Source organism: Cetorhinus maximus, chromosome 2, assembly GCF_964194155.1.
Source record: "Cetorhinus maximus chromosome 2, sCetMax3.hap1.1, whole genome shotgun sequence".
Lineage (NCBI taxonomy): Eukaryota > Metazoa > Chordata > Chondrichthyes > Lamniformes > Cetorhinidae > Cetorhinus > Cetorhinus maximus.
Window position 1 is genome coordinate 83644295 of NC_135880.1, and position 18022 is coordinate 83662316.

The 18022-nt window shown below is 42.5% G+C and overlaps 1 protein-coding gene across 4 annotated transcripts in view; it reads left to right on the top strand.

The window, feature by feature from the left end:
- The window catches only part of LOC144695688 (tumor necrosis factor alpha-induced protein 8), a 132790-nt gene that overhangs the window by 101182 nt on the left and 13586 nt on the right, over window positions 1-18022 (top strand). Inside the window, exon 1 of one of the 4 annotated variants that reach the window (XM_078566642.1) lies at window positions 922-1017. The exons of 2 other annotated variants lie outside the window; for them this stretch is intronic. In XM_078566642.1, the coding sequence (XP_078422768.1) occupies window positions 990-1017 (28 nt within the window). In that variant the 5' untranslated portion in view covers window positions 922-989. Of the gene's footprint in view, window positions 1-921; window positions 1018-7282; window positions 7538-18022 lie in introns of those variants that run through there. One more of the 4 variants, XM_078566633.1, reaches the window with a different exon arrangement.

The window sequence follows — 18022 nt, forward strand, 5'->3', positions numbered from 1 at the left end:
TGTCTTACAATATTTCTTGGAAAACATTCAGTAAAAGCTGCTAAGAGGTCACATTTCTGTATGTCACTTCAGATTTACTACTTTAATGGGGTAAAGGTATTAAAATACTCGTTGGGTAGGATGCTTGCCCTTCTAATCAACTAATAGAATTTCATTCAGGTTTGTTTTGACACCATGGTCTTAGCTCTTGAAAGGCTTACTAGTCGAGTTCAGCTGGGTAGAAACTTTTGCCGTGAGAAATGCATTTGTGGCAGCCAACGTTGGTAGAGATTTATGATGTTTAGGAACCTGTAGTTATTTACTTCAGAGCAGCCAAATCTATTGCCAAATAACTCTTCTAAAGCATTTTATGTTTCATAAACTGTACCCTACAGAAATGCTCTTTCAAAAGGCCAAACATTGATTAAAAAGAATTGTTTTGTAAGTTGCTTTTAAGAAGTGCTTTGATGTTAGTACATAAATTCTAGGCAGCAACTGACAAACAGGCAGTGTGGAGGATGCGTTGTTCATAAAGTATAATTTACTGTAAATTGAGGATTGGCGAATGCTTTCCCATAAGTTAGTCTACAGGGTTCTGTCTATGCCTGTTTACTTGAATATGAAAATAATTATACTAATGTTTTAATTAACAGTTTTTCCTGCTTTGAGATGCATGTCAGACGATTTGCAAGGGGGGAGATGAAAGTTCTTAGGCAACTTTCTAATCCTATTTAATTAAACTAAAGTTTCACCACTAATTTTCTTGGATCTATTTGGCAACATTCCCAAAGGTAGCTTTACATTTTTGAAATCTTTAAAACAACAAAATCTAACAATGTAATCTAACACTGTGGAACATTGTTGTTTTTGCTGTTGGAATCAGTAACCAATTTTAGTACAAAAGCAAAATAACTGCCAATGCTGGAGAGCTGAAAGAAAAACGGAAAATGCTTTAAATATTCAGCAGGCCTGGTAGCATTGTGAAGAGAGAAACAGATTTTCAAGGAGTCATGGTGACTGCAGGCACTTTCCAAAATGGTGAGTGGGAATAAAATCTAGAAGCCCTGGTCCCATTTCCGACAGATCTTATTTTTACCAGGGCAGGAGGGATGGTGGGGTGAGTGGGGGAATGGGGATGAGATATGACTCTCACATGTGGGAATCCCAAACTCAACAGAGATACTTGAACTCAGCGCTGAGTTCAAATAGACCCCATTTTTGCTGGAGCAAGGGCCTTATCCCAGAGTGTGGGAGTTATGAATCTTCAGAGAAGTTGTAAATGTTCTTTTAAGACAAATAAGGTCTGTAGAACAGTCAAGCTATCAAGTTATTTAAATTGCCAGCCATTTTAAAATTAAAAACGAAAACTACCTGCCTATGTCTGTGAGAGTTGAAAAAACTCAAGTAGTCAAGTTATTTAAATGTGAGAGTTGTAGCAATTTCAATAGCTGTTTGTTGACACAAACCTAAGTGCTATCATTATAGCATTAGGAATGCTTGGCTGATTTCCTCATTTCCTCAACCTATACTTATCACAAGGGGTGTTGTAAATTCAGTTAGATTGACAGCTCAGGGGTTATTCAAAAATTAGGTTTCTTTGAAGTGGGATTATCAAAACAAATGCTTGTTTTTATAAGGGATTAATTACTTGAGGGGATTTAAATGTATTGAAGGGCTTTCATGAATGGGGCCTTTTTTATATATTCAAGTTTGTAATAGATGTTTCAAACTTTATTTCATTTCACTGCAACATGGCTCCTGAGAACTGCTTCTGGTGAATACAGGGTGAGTTGACATGAAGGGTGTAAGGGCAAAGGGTGGTGGGTGGGAGGGACATGAGTTGGCATGAGTTGTCATGGATGAAATGGAAAGTGGGTGGGGGAGAGGGATGAGGGCTAGAGGGCCTAATGTTTAAGCAAACAACTGGGACAAAGTCCCAGGGAACTGAGGCAGGACTTTTAAACAGCACGGCTCGGCATTTGGCAGCCACAGTGCCCACCTCCAACCTGCATCTGAGGATGGCAGGCCTGCCTCCATCTTGCACCCTTTCTCCCAGAATGAAGATTCTGCCATTTGGAGCACTTTTTCCCCAGAAGGATGCAGAGAGCTGGGAAATTTCTAGACTCCCGCTACCTGACTCGGGAGCAAAAATCCAGGCCCATGTTTCAGGTTGGTGACCTTTCATCAGAATTGCTATTTTAGTATCCATTGTATTGAGAATTGAGACCAAAGGGAGTATAGGGATTATGAAAATGGATGGACATCAGACCTGCCAACCCACATGGGTTACTGGTAGGCTTTCAGGCAGACATCATAAGATTAAGAAATATTGCCATTTTGACATCTACATCATTTTCCAGCCTTGATTCTTGTACAAATGCCAGGTAGGAAGCATGTATCTAATGGGCATCTAGGAGTGCTAAGGAATCCGCTGCAGGCAGAAATTCATTTATAGGTCAATATTAAAGGAACAGGTTTAAAGCAATTTCTGCACTGATTTTCATAATTATTTTCTTGCCTCCATCGATATTTTCATGTGCTTTTGTGTTAATTGCTCTGTTGCTTTTTTTCTTCCAACTCCACTAATTGCTTCCCAAATGGAAATGCCAATCTCAGTTTTTTGAAGGACGAAAAGAAGGCTCAACAGGGTTCGTGCCTTCCTGTTGGCTCCTCCTATCCATATCTACAGACAGACCTGCACATATTTCATTTTGACAAATGATTAGTTAGTGTAGAGGCTCTTATTTCAAAAAGGAAGTGAAGGCAGCAGACCTAAAAGAAATGACACAACACCGGTGCTTCTCTGTCTGCTTTCAGCTGGACATAAAAGATCCTGTGGTACTAGTGAAGAAGAGATGAGGAATTATCCCACTATCTCGGCCAATATTCATTCCTCATCAGACATCACTAAGACAGGTTATCTGTTTATTTGCCTCGTTGCTGTTTGTGGGACCTTACAATACGTAAATTGCCGTGTTTCTCTATATTATAACAGTGACTACACTTCAATATCCATGGAGTGCATTGGAATATCCAAAGTTGTGAAAAGCCCCATATAAATGCAAGTGAGTAATGCTGTTAGTGGTGTTGTATGAAAGAAGATATGCCAACATGATCAAGAGCTGCATAACCTGATTGACCCTGGCTGCAAAGAAACCCACAATCGTATGTACATGCATTGTCACCATTACCTGACAATGACAATGGGAACTGTTTTCTGAGTCCACGGAGGGCCAAATACATGACTGTATCATCTGCTGTCAGGGCACTTGCATCTATTATTCTGTGAAAGCTGACATAGGTAGATAGACGGTACTGGTTAGTTTAGTCCTTCTTCCACCTGCTTCCAGGCATTCTGCAGCATTGATTGATGGAGATGGTGCTGTGGGTTGGCGGACAGAGTCACTTTCCTCACAGCAATACCTCCACTTTAGCAACCAAATTATAGAGGCATTTTTAACCCCACCACTCCCGCTCCCACCACCTACGCACCCCCCCACCCCACCAAATCATCCCCCTGAGGATCTGTTGGAAAGGGGAAGGGAATTAAATGTTTAAGCATCTAAAACCTCACTGCTACTTTCTGTGAAAATGCCTACTTCCGTTTTAACTGGGGAGGGTTGTAGGGTGGGCAAGTGACCTGCTGTTAAGAGGTGGATAATGTAATTTAAATATCTTAATGATGCTGCTTGCCTCTGATTTTAATAGTCTTATAGATTTAAGGCAGAATGGTTCCAGATTTGCACTAAGTGCAATTGCGGGCAGGAAAAAGGATGTTTTACCTGTCAGCCTCAATGGCAGCTTTTCACGCCATACCCTCCCAATCCCACCTCATTAATCATGCAACCCCATGAAACACACCATTTCTCATTTGCCAACCACACCGTCACCTCGCCGCTTCATCACGCTGGGCACCACATTTAAAGTATAGCCACGTGTACACCTTTTAGTGCTTCCAGCCCAGGACTGCTGCAAAGAAGAGATGGTCCCGAAAGGCAAGTTGACTACAGCCCCCTGGTTTAATGACGCGTCTCTTGAGCACCTTTTGGATGCCATGGAGGCTCACCATGATGTCCTCTACCTTGCTCTGGCCATAGTGGGGTCAGCAACATTCCCACTCTGGCTTGGTAGGCAATGGCAGTGGCGATCAGTGCCAATTCTACACAGAAGAGGTTGGCCATCCAATGAAGATAGGTTATGGTTGGCGGGCAGGCCAAAAGGCCAAGTGGCCTTTGTACTTTTTAGAAAACCTCATCCATGGGTGGGATGAGGTTTCCAACAGCTATTAAAAATTAAATAAAAATTAAAATATTTAATTATTAACATGTCCCTGCTCATGTGACAGAGTTAGAGTCACATGAGGGAACATGTTTTATAACATTTTAGAAATCTTTATTTTTAATGTTCTAAACTCTTCATCTCCCTGAGGCAGCTCTGTGCCTCAGGGAACTTTTCCAGCATGCACCCATGCACATGTGCAAACTTGTGCGCTCACTCTCCTCCCTCCCAACACAGGCAGCGCTGAGCGCTTTTGCACGTATTTCATGCTGGGCTGGCATTAACTGGAACAGCAGCATGAAATCGTGGCCTGGCTCCGATTGTGGGCGCCCCCAACAGCCCCCGCCCGCCCCATGAGGGAAAAAATCCTCTCCAGGTTTCCTGAAGCAATACCTTTGAGAAATATTACTGCAAAGAAAATAGCCTTGACAAGGTGGATGACGAAAGGATGCTTCCTCTTATGGGTGACTCCAGAACAAGGAGACCCTCTTTTTAAAATTAGGGGTTGCCCTTTTAGGACAGAGATGAGGAGAATTTTTTTCTCTGAGGGCTGTGCAACTTTGGAATTCTCTGCCTCAGAAGGTGATGGAGGTGGGGTCATTGAATATTTTTACGGCAGAGTTAGATAGATTCTTATTAGGCAAGGGAATCAAAGGTTATCGGGGTTAGATGGGAATGTGGAAATCGAAACGCAAGATCAGCCATGATCTTATTGAATGGTGGAGCAGGCTCGAGGGCCGAATGGCCTACTCCTCCTCTTCATATTTCTTATGTTCTTATGTTGTTTCACCGATACCTGGAGTTGATTACAGAAAGCATTTTAGAAATATGGCATCCACTTTTGTTGTCCTGGCAAGGCTACTGATCTGTGAGTGTCCTGTGCACACCTACAATGTAATGAGCTCACTTTGTGTCACTTTGAGGCTGACTCAACACATAATGCCTGGTGCGCTAGGATCCAACAAAGGGTCTGCTGGAAACTTGCACCATAGTAATGGTGCATCTACAAGCGCTAGACATAACCATTTTCATGAAATTCATGCATATGTTTCACAGGGCAGAATTTTCTGGGAGTGTTTGCAGAGCACCTTGCAGAAACAGTGAGAATTCAATTTTTCTTAGCTCTGTCCTTCCCTTTAAAATCCATGACGATGACCGATTTGCTGGGTCTCATTGCTTCGATCACTGCTGCCGGTTAGACTGAACTTGAATGGTGCTAGTGACCTGGTGTGCATTACTGTGCCAGGATTGATTTTTCTTAAACAGAGATGTGTTTTCATTGAGATTTGCTAATTTATTTAGTTGAAGTAAGAATAATGACCTTCCGTCCATACTACCTGGCTGGAATGGTTCCTAGAATTTAATGCTTGTATCAATTCACAATTCCAGACCCATAACAGTGTCAATCGCTAATTTAAACATAAATTACCAACCCAAACATGTGCTTCTTTCAAAATGTATATTTAAAACTCCATTCAGTTCCACATCAATGGGCTAATGCACCAGTAAATATTTTATTGAGGGAATAGTTTTAACTCATTCAATGGGAGTTGCCATGAATATAAACATAGATATATCCTTGAAATAAATAATGAAATTGTTACTTCTCACAGATCTTACACTGAGTATTTAATATATTTCCCCTCCAATAGACAGCATATGCTTTGAATTGAAGTAGTCTGCTAACATCTGAGAACACTTAAAACTTAGAAGCCTTTAATTATCTCAGGTGCCTGCAGTCACATTTACTGCTCATATTACATCCAGAAATAACATCAGAAAACAAAATAAATAGCCTGAGTGACATATTTGTCGTCCATTCTCAAACAGGATTCATCGGCTAAGTGTGCGCTTATATAAACCAGAATAAACAGATGAATAATGTGACATTATTCAAATGATCAAAATCAGAATTGACAGCTTCCAAATCCCCAGTATCCTTGCTCTGATGTATTTTAATGAGCCTGCCAGTAAATTTTGGTTTAAATTCGCCACTAGAGGATTGGGGCACAAAATGGTCGAACTTAATAGGGTTTGGGGTCCAATGTGCCATTCCAGTAGATTCCGGGCCATGGTTACAGAAGTGGTGTCGTAAATAAGAACAAAAATACCTGGAAAAACTCAGCAGGTCTGGCAGCATCTGCGGAGGGGAACACAGTTAACGTTTCGAGTCCGAATGACCCTTCAACAGAACTAAGTAAAAATAGAAGAGAGGTGAAATATAAGCTGGTTTGGGGGGGGAACAAGTGTAAATGTTCTTTCACAGAGGAAGGAAATAAACATTTCTCTGACATTAATGGATTGGCATGGCACTGTTTAATATGAATAACAAGTGAACTGGAAACACCTTTGTTAATATAGCAAACGTTCTGATTCATGACTGATATCAAACAGCACATTTTCAACCAAAAAAAGTGTTGAAATTTTATTGCACCAGCATTATGAAGCATTTTGAAGCTCATTGTTTTATTTGGTACAAACACTTGAGATATGCGGGATAATTTTAACATCATAACCTGCTTGGCAGGAAACTGAGTCCTCAATGGAAAGTAAAAGCCAGGCAGGGTACAACACGGGTGGCAAATCCAATTGTGCCGCTTTCCCACTGAGTTTGTTGGATTAAAATCACCCCATAGTTATAAAATGGGAGGAAGTAAACCTGTTTTAGTACCTAGACTGTTAGCCATTCTGTTAATTATCAACAAATAAAACAGATTGGAATTCAGTGTTAGATCCTACCGGCTGTGGGTAGGAATGCTGTTAAGCTTCCAAATAGCTTTGGAATGGTAATAATAGGTGTGGTGTAAATTAGCTTTAAAAGAATGCCATCTATTTGCCCTGCTCTTGCTGATTGTTAGTGCTTGGAATTTTGTACTGCAATAATGAAACTGCTAAAATAAGACAATGCTTGTTGTGTTCTCTGACTGGCCTCTTGTCTGTAGTTGTTGATCTTATCACGTGTTGAAGAGATGAGTGCTAACACGTTGATTTGGCTCCACCCTTATGAGTTAGAGAGGGAGGATCGCTTAAGAATTATGAAGTAAAAGTTGGCATAACTAACTGAAAGAGCATTGCTTTTTGAACACTTCTTGAAGAAGGCAGTTCAAAAAAGGGCAGGAAGTTCCTGATTTTAGTTTTCATGTGCTTTTTGTTCCTTTTGAATGTGCGCCACTTTATATAGAAGATCTAAAGGCTAATGGTTTAAAACACCTTGCGTGTGACAACTTTTCACTTAATCTGATTTTTACAATGGAGTCATCAGCTGATGAGTTAAAAGAAGGTATGTTTTCTCTTTTACATAGGCTCTGCAGCTGGTACTTAAGCCTTGAATTTAAAAAAAAAAGATTTTCTCTGTTGAAAAACTATATTTGTGGATAAAGCACCCTTCAACAGGAGTTGTTTCAGCATTTTTAATGTCTTTCGTCAGCTGGTAAATTGATATATACCCACTGGCAGAGCAAAGACTGCACTGGACTTAACCTTGGAAACATTTAGATGTGATGACAGTGTTCCAAGCAAAGCTTCTTTCTTTCAGTGAGATTTCCATAGTTATTGAAATATTCATGTCTAGAACTAGTGCTTAAAAAAATAGAAATAGTCAAAAACCATTGAAACAAGAAGTTCCTTAGAATCTGACTATACACTTAATGGAAGTGGTGCAAGCTTTTTAAAAAGCCAATCTGTCTTGCTTAGAAACAATTGTAATACAGCAAGATAATACATTTGTGTGGCAATGTTAAACATTTTTGTTAATAATCAGTCAGAAAGCACCTTTTGTTAGTCTTTGGTGTTCTTGTAGCTTATAAAGAAAGCAGCAGGATGTACAGTATTGCTGCATCTCTGCAAGGCTCTTGACTTTTGAGTTGAGAAGTGGCAGAATTGTGACTTAGGATTTCTAAGTGAAATGACATTGTTATAAATAAATATAGATTAATTTATTGCTCTTTGCTGGATAAGTAACTAACACTTTTTTCATGTATTGAAGTGAGTGGTGTTAGATAACATGTTACTGGGTGCTGTACTTTTATAATGTACCTCAGTGTCAGTGCCAAAGACTGATATGAAGCTACCAATCTGGTGGTGCAATAAACCAGCCTTCAATTCCTAGGGCTGAATCTTACTTATGTCGGGTGGTTGTTTTAAAGTTATAATTTTCCCTAAGTGTTGACATTTTTTATTAGCTAATGTTTTAGAAGTACAAATTCCATTTTTAAACAGTTAGCCTAAATACTAACTTTTTCATGTGTAAGGCTGAAGTATATGACTTGAGAATTACAGTCACACCATTTGCCCCACAACCATTAAACACTCTGAAAAGAATTAATTGGCTGGAAGCAAGATTTCTACCCCTCACCCAGGAGAAAATCCTGCTTCAGCGAGCTGCCAGCCATCCGACTGGTCAGCATCGCTACAGTCCCAGCAGTGTTACCGGGAGTGGTGGCCATTGCTGAGACTGGTAGGACTGCTTGTAGTCCAAGTGCCGGAGCCCACAAGATCAGGGAGGTGCAGGATCTTGCAGCGGGTGTGAGAGCGGAGATCGGAGTGTGTGAAGGGAGCTGTGGGTGGGGGGTCATGATGGCAAGGCCAGGGGAGTTGGGGGGAACCCAATCTGGAAAGGAGGCAAGTGATGGAGGCATCCCCTCTTTACCATCTGAGACCCGAGCAGGATAACCTGCTGGGCTTCCCCCCAGTCCCTGAACTCCTTTTGTTGGCTGAAAAATTGCAGTTGTGCGAGGAGCGGTCCTTTAGTGTCCAATAATTGGCCACTTAAGGGCCTCAACTGTGGAAAGGGCAGATGGGCCGCCCTAGTTTTCTCCCATCTCCCATAAATTGTGGACAATCAGGGGTGGGCAGGAGGGGTTTGGGAAGGCCACCTTGGGAATTTTATGGGAGCCCCCTGCCTGCAAACCTGTCGTTTGGGGACCGTAAAATTCTGCCCAGTGTGACATTCTCAGTGCATGATATTTCCTTTTCTTTAGCTTTCAACTAACTATAAATAGAGTTGCTGGCTGGCAAAGCTCTTTTTCGTCAGTGTAAATTTCTTGTGATTTTTAAGTTTCCCAAATTTAGTTATGTAACCATCTCCTGTCCTCCAACTAATCACAGATCATTCTTTGATCTCACTGCCTCCTTTTCCATGGCTCCTCCATATAAGCTGTTCATCTCTAACAGTCCCTGGTCTTGAAAAAAGAGCAATGACTGGAAATGTTAACCCTAGCTTCCTCTCTCCCCTGTTGCTGCCCAAACTGCCTTCATTGCTGCTTTGGACCTACCAATTGAAGTGGCAGGCCTAGCTCCATCCTGCCCTGCCTCCTTGGAACAAAAATATGATGGTGTTGTCAGGTAGCCGAGTTGTACTATTAGTAATAGAGTTGAACTGCAGACACTTCTAAAGTGGAAACATTACGTTTATTTACCATATACTCAGCAGCAAATACATATGTGCTTTCAACTCCAACTCTATCTCTACACTGTTTGCTGAGGTAGCCCACGCTACTCTCCTACTGGTTATTACGGATCATGTGATCTTTCCTAACAAGTATTATTCTTAAAGGTACATTACACACTAAATAAAACTATAATTACTACAGTGGGCAGGAGCTTTTTTTTTAAGGAGATAGGTCTGCCAGGTCAGGAAGTTTCCCGACTTAACCTCCCTGCCTCCTCCATGGAAACCTGAAGCCAACAGATGTGCTGAGAGCATTTATTTTTTCATTTTGTTCTTCCCCTTGGGTGTCCTGTCCTGTATTTGTTCCTTTAACACAATGAACAATGGGAAGAATTCTCCCCCCATTGTGGGGGGAAGTTCAGGAGCGGACGTGTGCAGGCGCGCCTCCAATGGGCACCCCCGATTGGGGGCACGCTGCCATTTTAAGTGGGCGGGCCAATTAAGGCCCACCCAGCGTGACGCCCGCCAGGAAGTGTATTTGCACTCCTTGTGCGGGCGGGGGGTGGGTTCCCTAAGTCAAGAGTGCGCTCTTTTGCATTCATCTCCCTGAGGCCAAGTGCTGCCTCAGGGAGATCGGCGCCAAATTCAAAAATGTGAAATATAGACAAATAAAAGTTCCCTGACATGTCCCCTCATGTGACATTGTCACATGAGTTGGGACATGTCCATCACTTTTAATCCAACCTTTATGAAATTTTTAAAAACCTGCATGAAACCTCATCCCGCCAGTGGATGAGGTTTCATACTTTTCTGAAGCCGGCCAGGGCTCCCGGCCTGCCCGCCAACCTTAAAGTTGGATGGGCAGGTTCTTTAACTACTTCAATTAGTTTTTAAATGGCCTCAATTGGCTGTTGACAGGTCAGTGGGCATACAGCTGATTCAGCTGTGCCCCCATCGACCTGAAAATTTAAATGACACGGGGTGACGTCAGGAGTTCTGCCCGACGTCATCCCGCGTCATTTTATGCGTTGGCGAGTGGGCCCTGCCCCCTGCTCGCCGAGCTCAATATTCTGCCCAGTGTATTTTTTTTTAAGTATAAGGCTCTGAAGATCATCGGAGTACAATCCCAGTGTTTATGCCCTACCAAAACAGTAACTTTAATGAAATTGCACCTTTCTTCAAGGGTGTAGGCTAATTCTTTTGCTGCATGTTCAGTTACAATTCATGGGCTGATTCTTACTCTGTACTCTCAATGGGCTGAGACAGCCAAAATAATTATTTGCAGTGAGAGAGAGAAAGAAGAATTTGATCCCAGCATTCTGGTCTGTAGTTAAAGTTGGTGTTCTGAAAGGATGAGATCAAATACTTATAAGTCTTGAATCCATCAAACTGCTGATGAACCCTGGTCCCAGGCGTGAAACAATGTGTGACCCATTGTGTTCAAAACAATAAAGAACCTCTATGATCATATAAAGCTGAATTAGCAATGGGTTAGCAGATAGAGATGCTGAACATGTACATCAAAATACGCAACAATGAACTTCAGAAATTAAACGCTAACACCAGCTTGATGTATCGATGGAAGGCTGTATGTGATTTTGAAAAAATTCATTCATGGGATGTGGGCATTGCTGGCTAGGCCAGCATTCATTGCCCACCCCAATTGCCCTTGAGAAGGACACTACACTAAGGAATTTAGCGAAAACAGATTTGGAATGGGAATTCTATTTAGCATCTTTACTCCAAACTTCAGATCTGGCCTTAAACAAGCTACTCCAAACATCTTTCAGCTGATATTTTTAACTGACCCACAGAACAGTAAGTCATAAGAATTTATGGCAAATCACATTTCTGCTTTCAGTGAAACTGGAAGGAAGAACCTTTTTTGTGAGAAGTAACAGCTGCATGTGCAAAGATGTGTTATGATCATTTCCTTTATTGCATTGGTTCAAATTTTTTTTTGAAAAATAAGTGGTTATGAAAACGTAGTTATTAAATGAACTGTATAACAATTTTTCTTTTTTGCCAATTGTATTAGTTAAATGTCACATTTTATTTGCTTATGCAAACTGCAGTATATTGTGATCATTTAAAAATTAAAAATATATCGTAAAAATATATTCATACGTTCGTAAAAGACCAATTTCTAAAACAACTTTGCTTTGTTAATTTTGTGTGTAAATAAAGATCATTTTTCTAAAGACATTTCTATTAAAATTTCAGTTCACTCATTCATCTCCCAGAGAATCTTTTCCTTTCCTGACACTCTTCTACAAAAATCCTGATAATACCAGACTAGTCAACATGGGCAGGGTTCAGACAGATGGGCCTTGATTTTCACTGAGTCGAGGTGACTCAGGAGTCCTTTAAAAGTAGTGGGTGGGTCTCAATTCCAGGATTCCTGACCCCATATCCTAGCTGTCTGATTTTGAGGAGTGCCTTTAAAGGATGCAGTCTGGTTTCCTATCGAAAACCTGCATCCGGCACTCCCGAGATGTGGTTCACAGCCCCTCACAGGAGCCATGAACACTAGTCTGGATGAGGGGACCGTTTAAAAGGTAAGTTCAATAGGTCTCCCTCATGCCCCTTATACCAAGCTCTGCACTTCCACCCACCTCCTGCCTAAAAAAGTCCCATGTAATACATAATGAAGCTTGGCTGAGAGCCCAGACATCCATTAAGCTTATTGAAACATCTGTGCCTCAGAGAAAACATTGTTTGATTGACAGCTCAGGCTCTCTGATCTTTGCTGTTCTGATGTTCAACCATTCTGATGAAAGTTCATCTCGACCTGAAACGTTAAATCTGTTTCTTTCCACAGATGCTACCTGACCTGCTGGGTATTTCCAACATTTTTAATTTTTCTTTCAGATTTCCAGCACCTGCAATATTTTGCTTTCATATTAGGGCTTGCCACATGCTTTAGGTCACAGCTGCATCATTGGTTTTCCACAAGTCAGCCAGAGAAAATGAACCCTAAACATCATGGCCCATATTTCCCTTTCTCAATAGTGGTGAACACTGAGAAGTTCACCACCATCGAAGAACATTCTGGTACCACAATCTCTGGGAACCTGACTTACCCTGAAATGTGGAACTTGTGGTGCACCTACATGGACTCCAGAAGAGTTCACAGTGATGGTCCCGCTGTTGTTAGTGTTAAAGTGACAGGGGCCATTAGTTTGAAAACTTTGCCTGTTGTGCTCAACTTGCATGGATTTTAAGTTAGGGCTGATAATCATAGGCACAAATCAAGGAATCAGCCCTCTCTTACCTGCATCTGGCTCCTGACCTCTCAGGGCTTCAGGACATATTGGTCTTCCTCCCTGGGGACCCCACCCACCGTCAGTTGGCAGGCAAGCGCACACTGATTTGCCTTTCGTTCAAAAATCACGCCTGGCCCCAGGCTCTACACAATGCAAGGCCAGGACTCATAAATGGTTCAAACCCCAAAACAAAAATTCAGTTCCATGAGTTCTTGAGTCCTTGTTGAGGAGTGCAACCTACTACATATCACGATATATCACTATTACCCATCTTTGGTGAGTTGGGGAGTCTGGGGATGGTTGTGATGAGTTTGGGGTTTTGTTTGCTGGATACAATTCTGTGATGTATGGCTATATCTTCTTTTGCTTGATTGGTTTTTGGGACAGCTCTTGCAACTTTAACACTTGTTTCTAGATTTAGTGAGGAGGACATTGCAGGATCAATATAGCTGGATGTGTCTTTGTCATCTCCTGATCCAATGCCTAGGTCAGAGCTGAGTGCTCCCTTGTATTTTACTCTTGCTCTTCTTTACACCAATTTGATACAACTGCTAGTCTTGCTAGGCCATTTCAGAGGGCAGTTAAAAGTCAACCACGTTGGACCCAGAGTCACACGTTGGGCAGACTGAAGTATCCTTCATTAATGAAAATTAGTGAACAAATTGGGTTTTTAAAACAACCCCGTAGCTTCATGGTCACTTTTTTTTTTATTGACACCAATTTGTTATTTAACTGAAATTAAATTCTCAAACTGTCATGCTGGGATTTGGCATTCAGTTAACTAGTCCAGCAGCAAAGCCATTGCACTACTGTACTTTCTCTGTGAGCTGAGTCATGTTTCAGTAGCTAAATGACCTCCAGGAGCATTTTCTTCATTAAGTACTTGCATAAAAACGATGCTGCACCATGTGCTGAGATGAGGCAGTTATGTGAAATGGGTTATAACCATATGAGATTTTATTTATTGAGAATTCTTGTATAAGACCAAGGCTCCTATTGGAGGAAACCAGGGAGGCAAAAAAACTGCACCACGTGTAATTGTTGAGTTTATAATTCTATTACCGAATTTAAGATTGACAAAGCAAAGCATTGTTATAGTCCAAGAAATAAATATCATACATTCTCAATTAAACTGTTTGATTAGTCATGTTTTATTCCTTTGGAAGTGTATGATACATTTCTTGCACCATTACCTATTTTTATATCATTTGATTAAAACTGCAGATAAACACAATTAGACTTAGTGTTCAGTTGTATTAGAAAGCAGGATTCAATACAAAACAAAAAACACCAATAAAGGAAGAAAACACACACAAATGACTTGACTTTAGTTTCAATTTTGTAAGGCTCCATCGGAGACTCAGAACCTCAGAGGGACAAGTACAAGTTAATTTAAAGAGTGCTGCATTTCCTGACAAAGACAAGAGGCAGGATTTTGGCTGCAGCATGAGTCTAAGTAAAGTTTAAACAAGTGAGCAAACAGGCCCCTCGTTGGATTTGGTGACTTTGCACCATTCACTCATCTGCAGTGCTATTTACTTTTGAAATACACATACATTGTGTGGATGGCCTGGTCATACGGAGCAGACATCTTAAGGGTGCATGCCAAAAACTTCTGGTAACACCATGACCTGTACTGTACACTGATGATTTACAAGGACTCTTAATTTCTTTATAATTTATTAGCTAAATCTGTTGCCATCCAAGTTTTGCGCCACTCTGAGCACTCATTTGGTGTTTTGCCACTAAATTGGTGGATTTTTTTTTTTCATTTGCTTTTGTTTTGAGTTTATTGAGCCTCTGGCAGCCTGATCCTGTGCTCACCTGCGGTCATCCTACCCCTGACCAACCGCTGCTTTGAACTATCATCTCCCCGCACTGCTACTCTCACCACCTGTCAAGTTCCCCAGGATGTTTAATAAAAACCACAGGCTATCCGTATTTGGAGGCTAAGGACTGGAGTTTGGCTACTGAAGCAGGAAACTTGATTCAGGAAATTTCCCTGCTTGGCAGACCTGCCTCAGTTTAAAGCGCTCAGTCATACACAAATTTCGCTCCAGGGGGGCAGATGTGGGACAGGGTCGGGGGCCTGTGGTCCCGGAAGCATATCCTAGGTGGTTACAGGGGTAGGTGAATGTTATGGCAGGCTGGTTAGATGGCCCACCTTGGTTTTCTAGGACTTTGTCCCAGTTGCAATAAAAGCATTTAGGCTCTCGATTCCTCACCCCTTACACCTTCCCATACTCTCCATGCCAAATCAATGCCAACTCATAACCCCCACCCACTCCAATGGCTCCTCATATATCCACAATGCCAATTCATGCCCTCCACCCATTGCTCCTCATACCCTCCATGCCAACTTAATGCCAGATCACCCAGTATCCTCTATGGGCAGACCTTAGGAACTATGTGGAGATGAAATAAAATAAACTTCTAAAAATCTGAGAGAGCTCTTACTTTTCACACTTGATAGTGAAAAATCCATTCATGAAGCCCATTCAGACCTTTCAAATCTCAAGTGATTAATGGGCAGGATTTTTCAGTTGGCGTGCAGGAGTGAGCCCGACATGCCGACGTGTAAGGTGACGCACGATGATGTCGGGCATGCGCCCCGAGGTCATCACACAGTTCCGCGATATTTCAGTTGGCGGACGCGTGCCAGAGTTGGCTGCATGCTCGCCGATATGTAGATGGCCTGTTAAGGCCATGAAGAAACTAATTCAAGTACTTGTTAACGCTGCCCATCCATCCTTAAGGTTGGCAGGCAGGCGAAAAGGCCAAGCGGCCTTTGCGTTTTTTAGGAAACCTCATCCACGAGTGGGATGAGGTTTCCTAAAGCTTTTGTTCAATAATTACATTTTTTTCATAAATATAAAAACATGGCACAACTCATGTGACACAGTTACATGGGGGGACATGTTTAAATAAATTTATAAACGTTTTATTTTATAATTTCAGAAGCCCTTCAATCTCCCTGAAGCAGCTCCGTGCCTCGGAGATTGAAACGCTCTTTCGCGTGCATGTGCACGAAAGAGCGCTGGCCCTGACTCTCCCTCCTCCCCCGCCCACACAGATCACGCTGAGCGCTACCGGTCGCGTCTTACACTGGGCGGGCCTTAATTGGCCAGCCCACGTAAAATGACAGCGTGGAGCCGATCGTGGGCAGCAATCGGCTCCGTGCCCGCCCCCACACACTCCTGCTGAGCCCACCTGCTACATGAAAAATTCTGCCCAATCTCTTATAAAAACAAACAAACTTCTATTCATATCCCACATTGCAAACTGTTAATCCCTTTAATACTTTTTTAGCTGTCAATCAAACTGTGAACTCAGAGCCCCCTGCTGAGATAATTGTAACTTTTCAAAGTGAGCCAAGCTTGCACAATGACAAAATAATAGCCTTTAGGGAAATGTCAACAAATACTGCACAAACAAATCCTACACCAGCTGGCCTGTCAATCAGTGCAATCCAGCAGAGGTTTTTTTTTTATCAATCACTGACCGCTGCAGCCAGTTTTTTCTACAATTTAAAGAGCAGTAGATTTCAAAACAAACTTAAGATCATGACAGTTGAACAGACCATATCCACCCTTCGAGAGCATTTACGTCTACTATATGGGCTGAATTTTTAGCTCATCGGGTGGGCGCATGCCCAACCTGACCGAACATAAAATGACGAGCAATGACGTTGGGCGAGCGTCCCGAAGTCATCGCGCACTCACGCAATATTTTAGTCAGTGGGCTCACGCCGGAGTTGGCAGTGTGCCCGCCGACAATTAAAAGGCCTATTAAGGCCATTAAAAAGGTAATTAAAAGAAACATTTCACTGCCCATCCAACTTTACGTCTGGTGGGCAGGTGAAAGGGCCAAGTGGCCTTTGCAATTTTTTGGAAACCTCATCCATGATGATGTTGCCAACAGCTAATAAAATAAGATTTAAAAAAATGTAATTAATAACATGAGTCACATGAGGGGACATGTTTTATAATGTTTTTAACGTCTTTATTTTTTATTTTGAAAAATGTTCAGAGCTGCCTCAGAGATTTTCAAGCGTGCACCTGTGCGCATGCGCTAAGTTGATGCACATCCCCCTCCCCCGCCACACAGGCAGCGCTGAGCGCTGCCACTCACGTTTCACGCTGGGCGGGCCTTAATTGTCCCACCAGCATGAATTCGTGGTGCAGCCCCGATCGCGGGTGGGGGTCAACGATCGGCTTCCTGACCGCCCCCGCTCACCCCTGCTGAGCCCGCCCAACAAGGGCAGAATTCTGCCCTTTGAATTCATGACTCCCACACTGTGGTTAAGGCCTTCACTGCAGTGAAAATGGGGTTTGTTTGAACTCAGCACTTGGGTGTGAATCATACCCCACCCTCTTTCCTAACCAGCAAAAATGGGATCTCTCAGAAATGGGTGCGGGACTTCCACATCCAGGCCCCGCCAATCATTTTAAAGACTCACGGACTCTTCCCAACTCCACAAAAATCTGGCTGTAAGGTTCTAAAAGCTCCAGTTGCCTATAGATTTGCTCTTGCTGCATGACTGCAGGTTGTTTCTCTTTCACCTGCCCCCCCACCTCACCCGCTTTCTCCCCAACCTCCGATGAGGCAGCACAATCACTTCAGGAAGAGGGAAGGGGAAAAATATTGTCAATAGACACCTGGGGGAGGACCTTCCTCTCATCGGGCGGTCATGGCAGGCAAGCCCGGGAGTGGCCCCGGCCGTGATTTCATGCCAATTAACGGTCAGGCAGCATGAACCGTGCACTGAAATGCTCAGTGCCGCGTGGGTGGTGGTGTGAGGAGGGTGAGCGAGGAAGTCAGTGCATGCATGGGGGTGCACTCTCAGAAATGTCCCTGAAGGCTCAGAGCTGCCTAAGGGAACTGAAGATTTTCCACATTAAAAATAAAGTTTGAAAATAATAAGAAAACCATGTCCCCTTATGTGACTCTGTCACATGGGCCAGAATTTTCGGGTCGGTGTGCGGGGACGGGGCCCGCTCGCCAACGTGTAAAATGACGCGTGGTAACGTCGGGCGTGTGTCCCGATGTCACTGCGTGTCATTCAGATTTTCAGTTCAGCAGGCACGCACCTGAATCGGCTGCACACCCA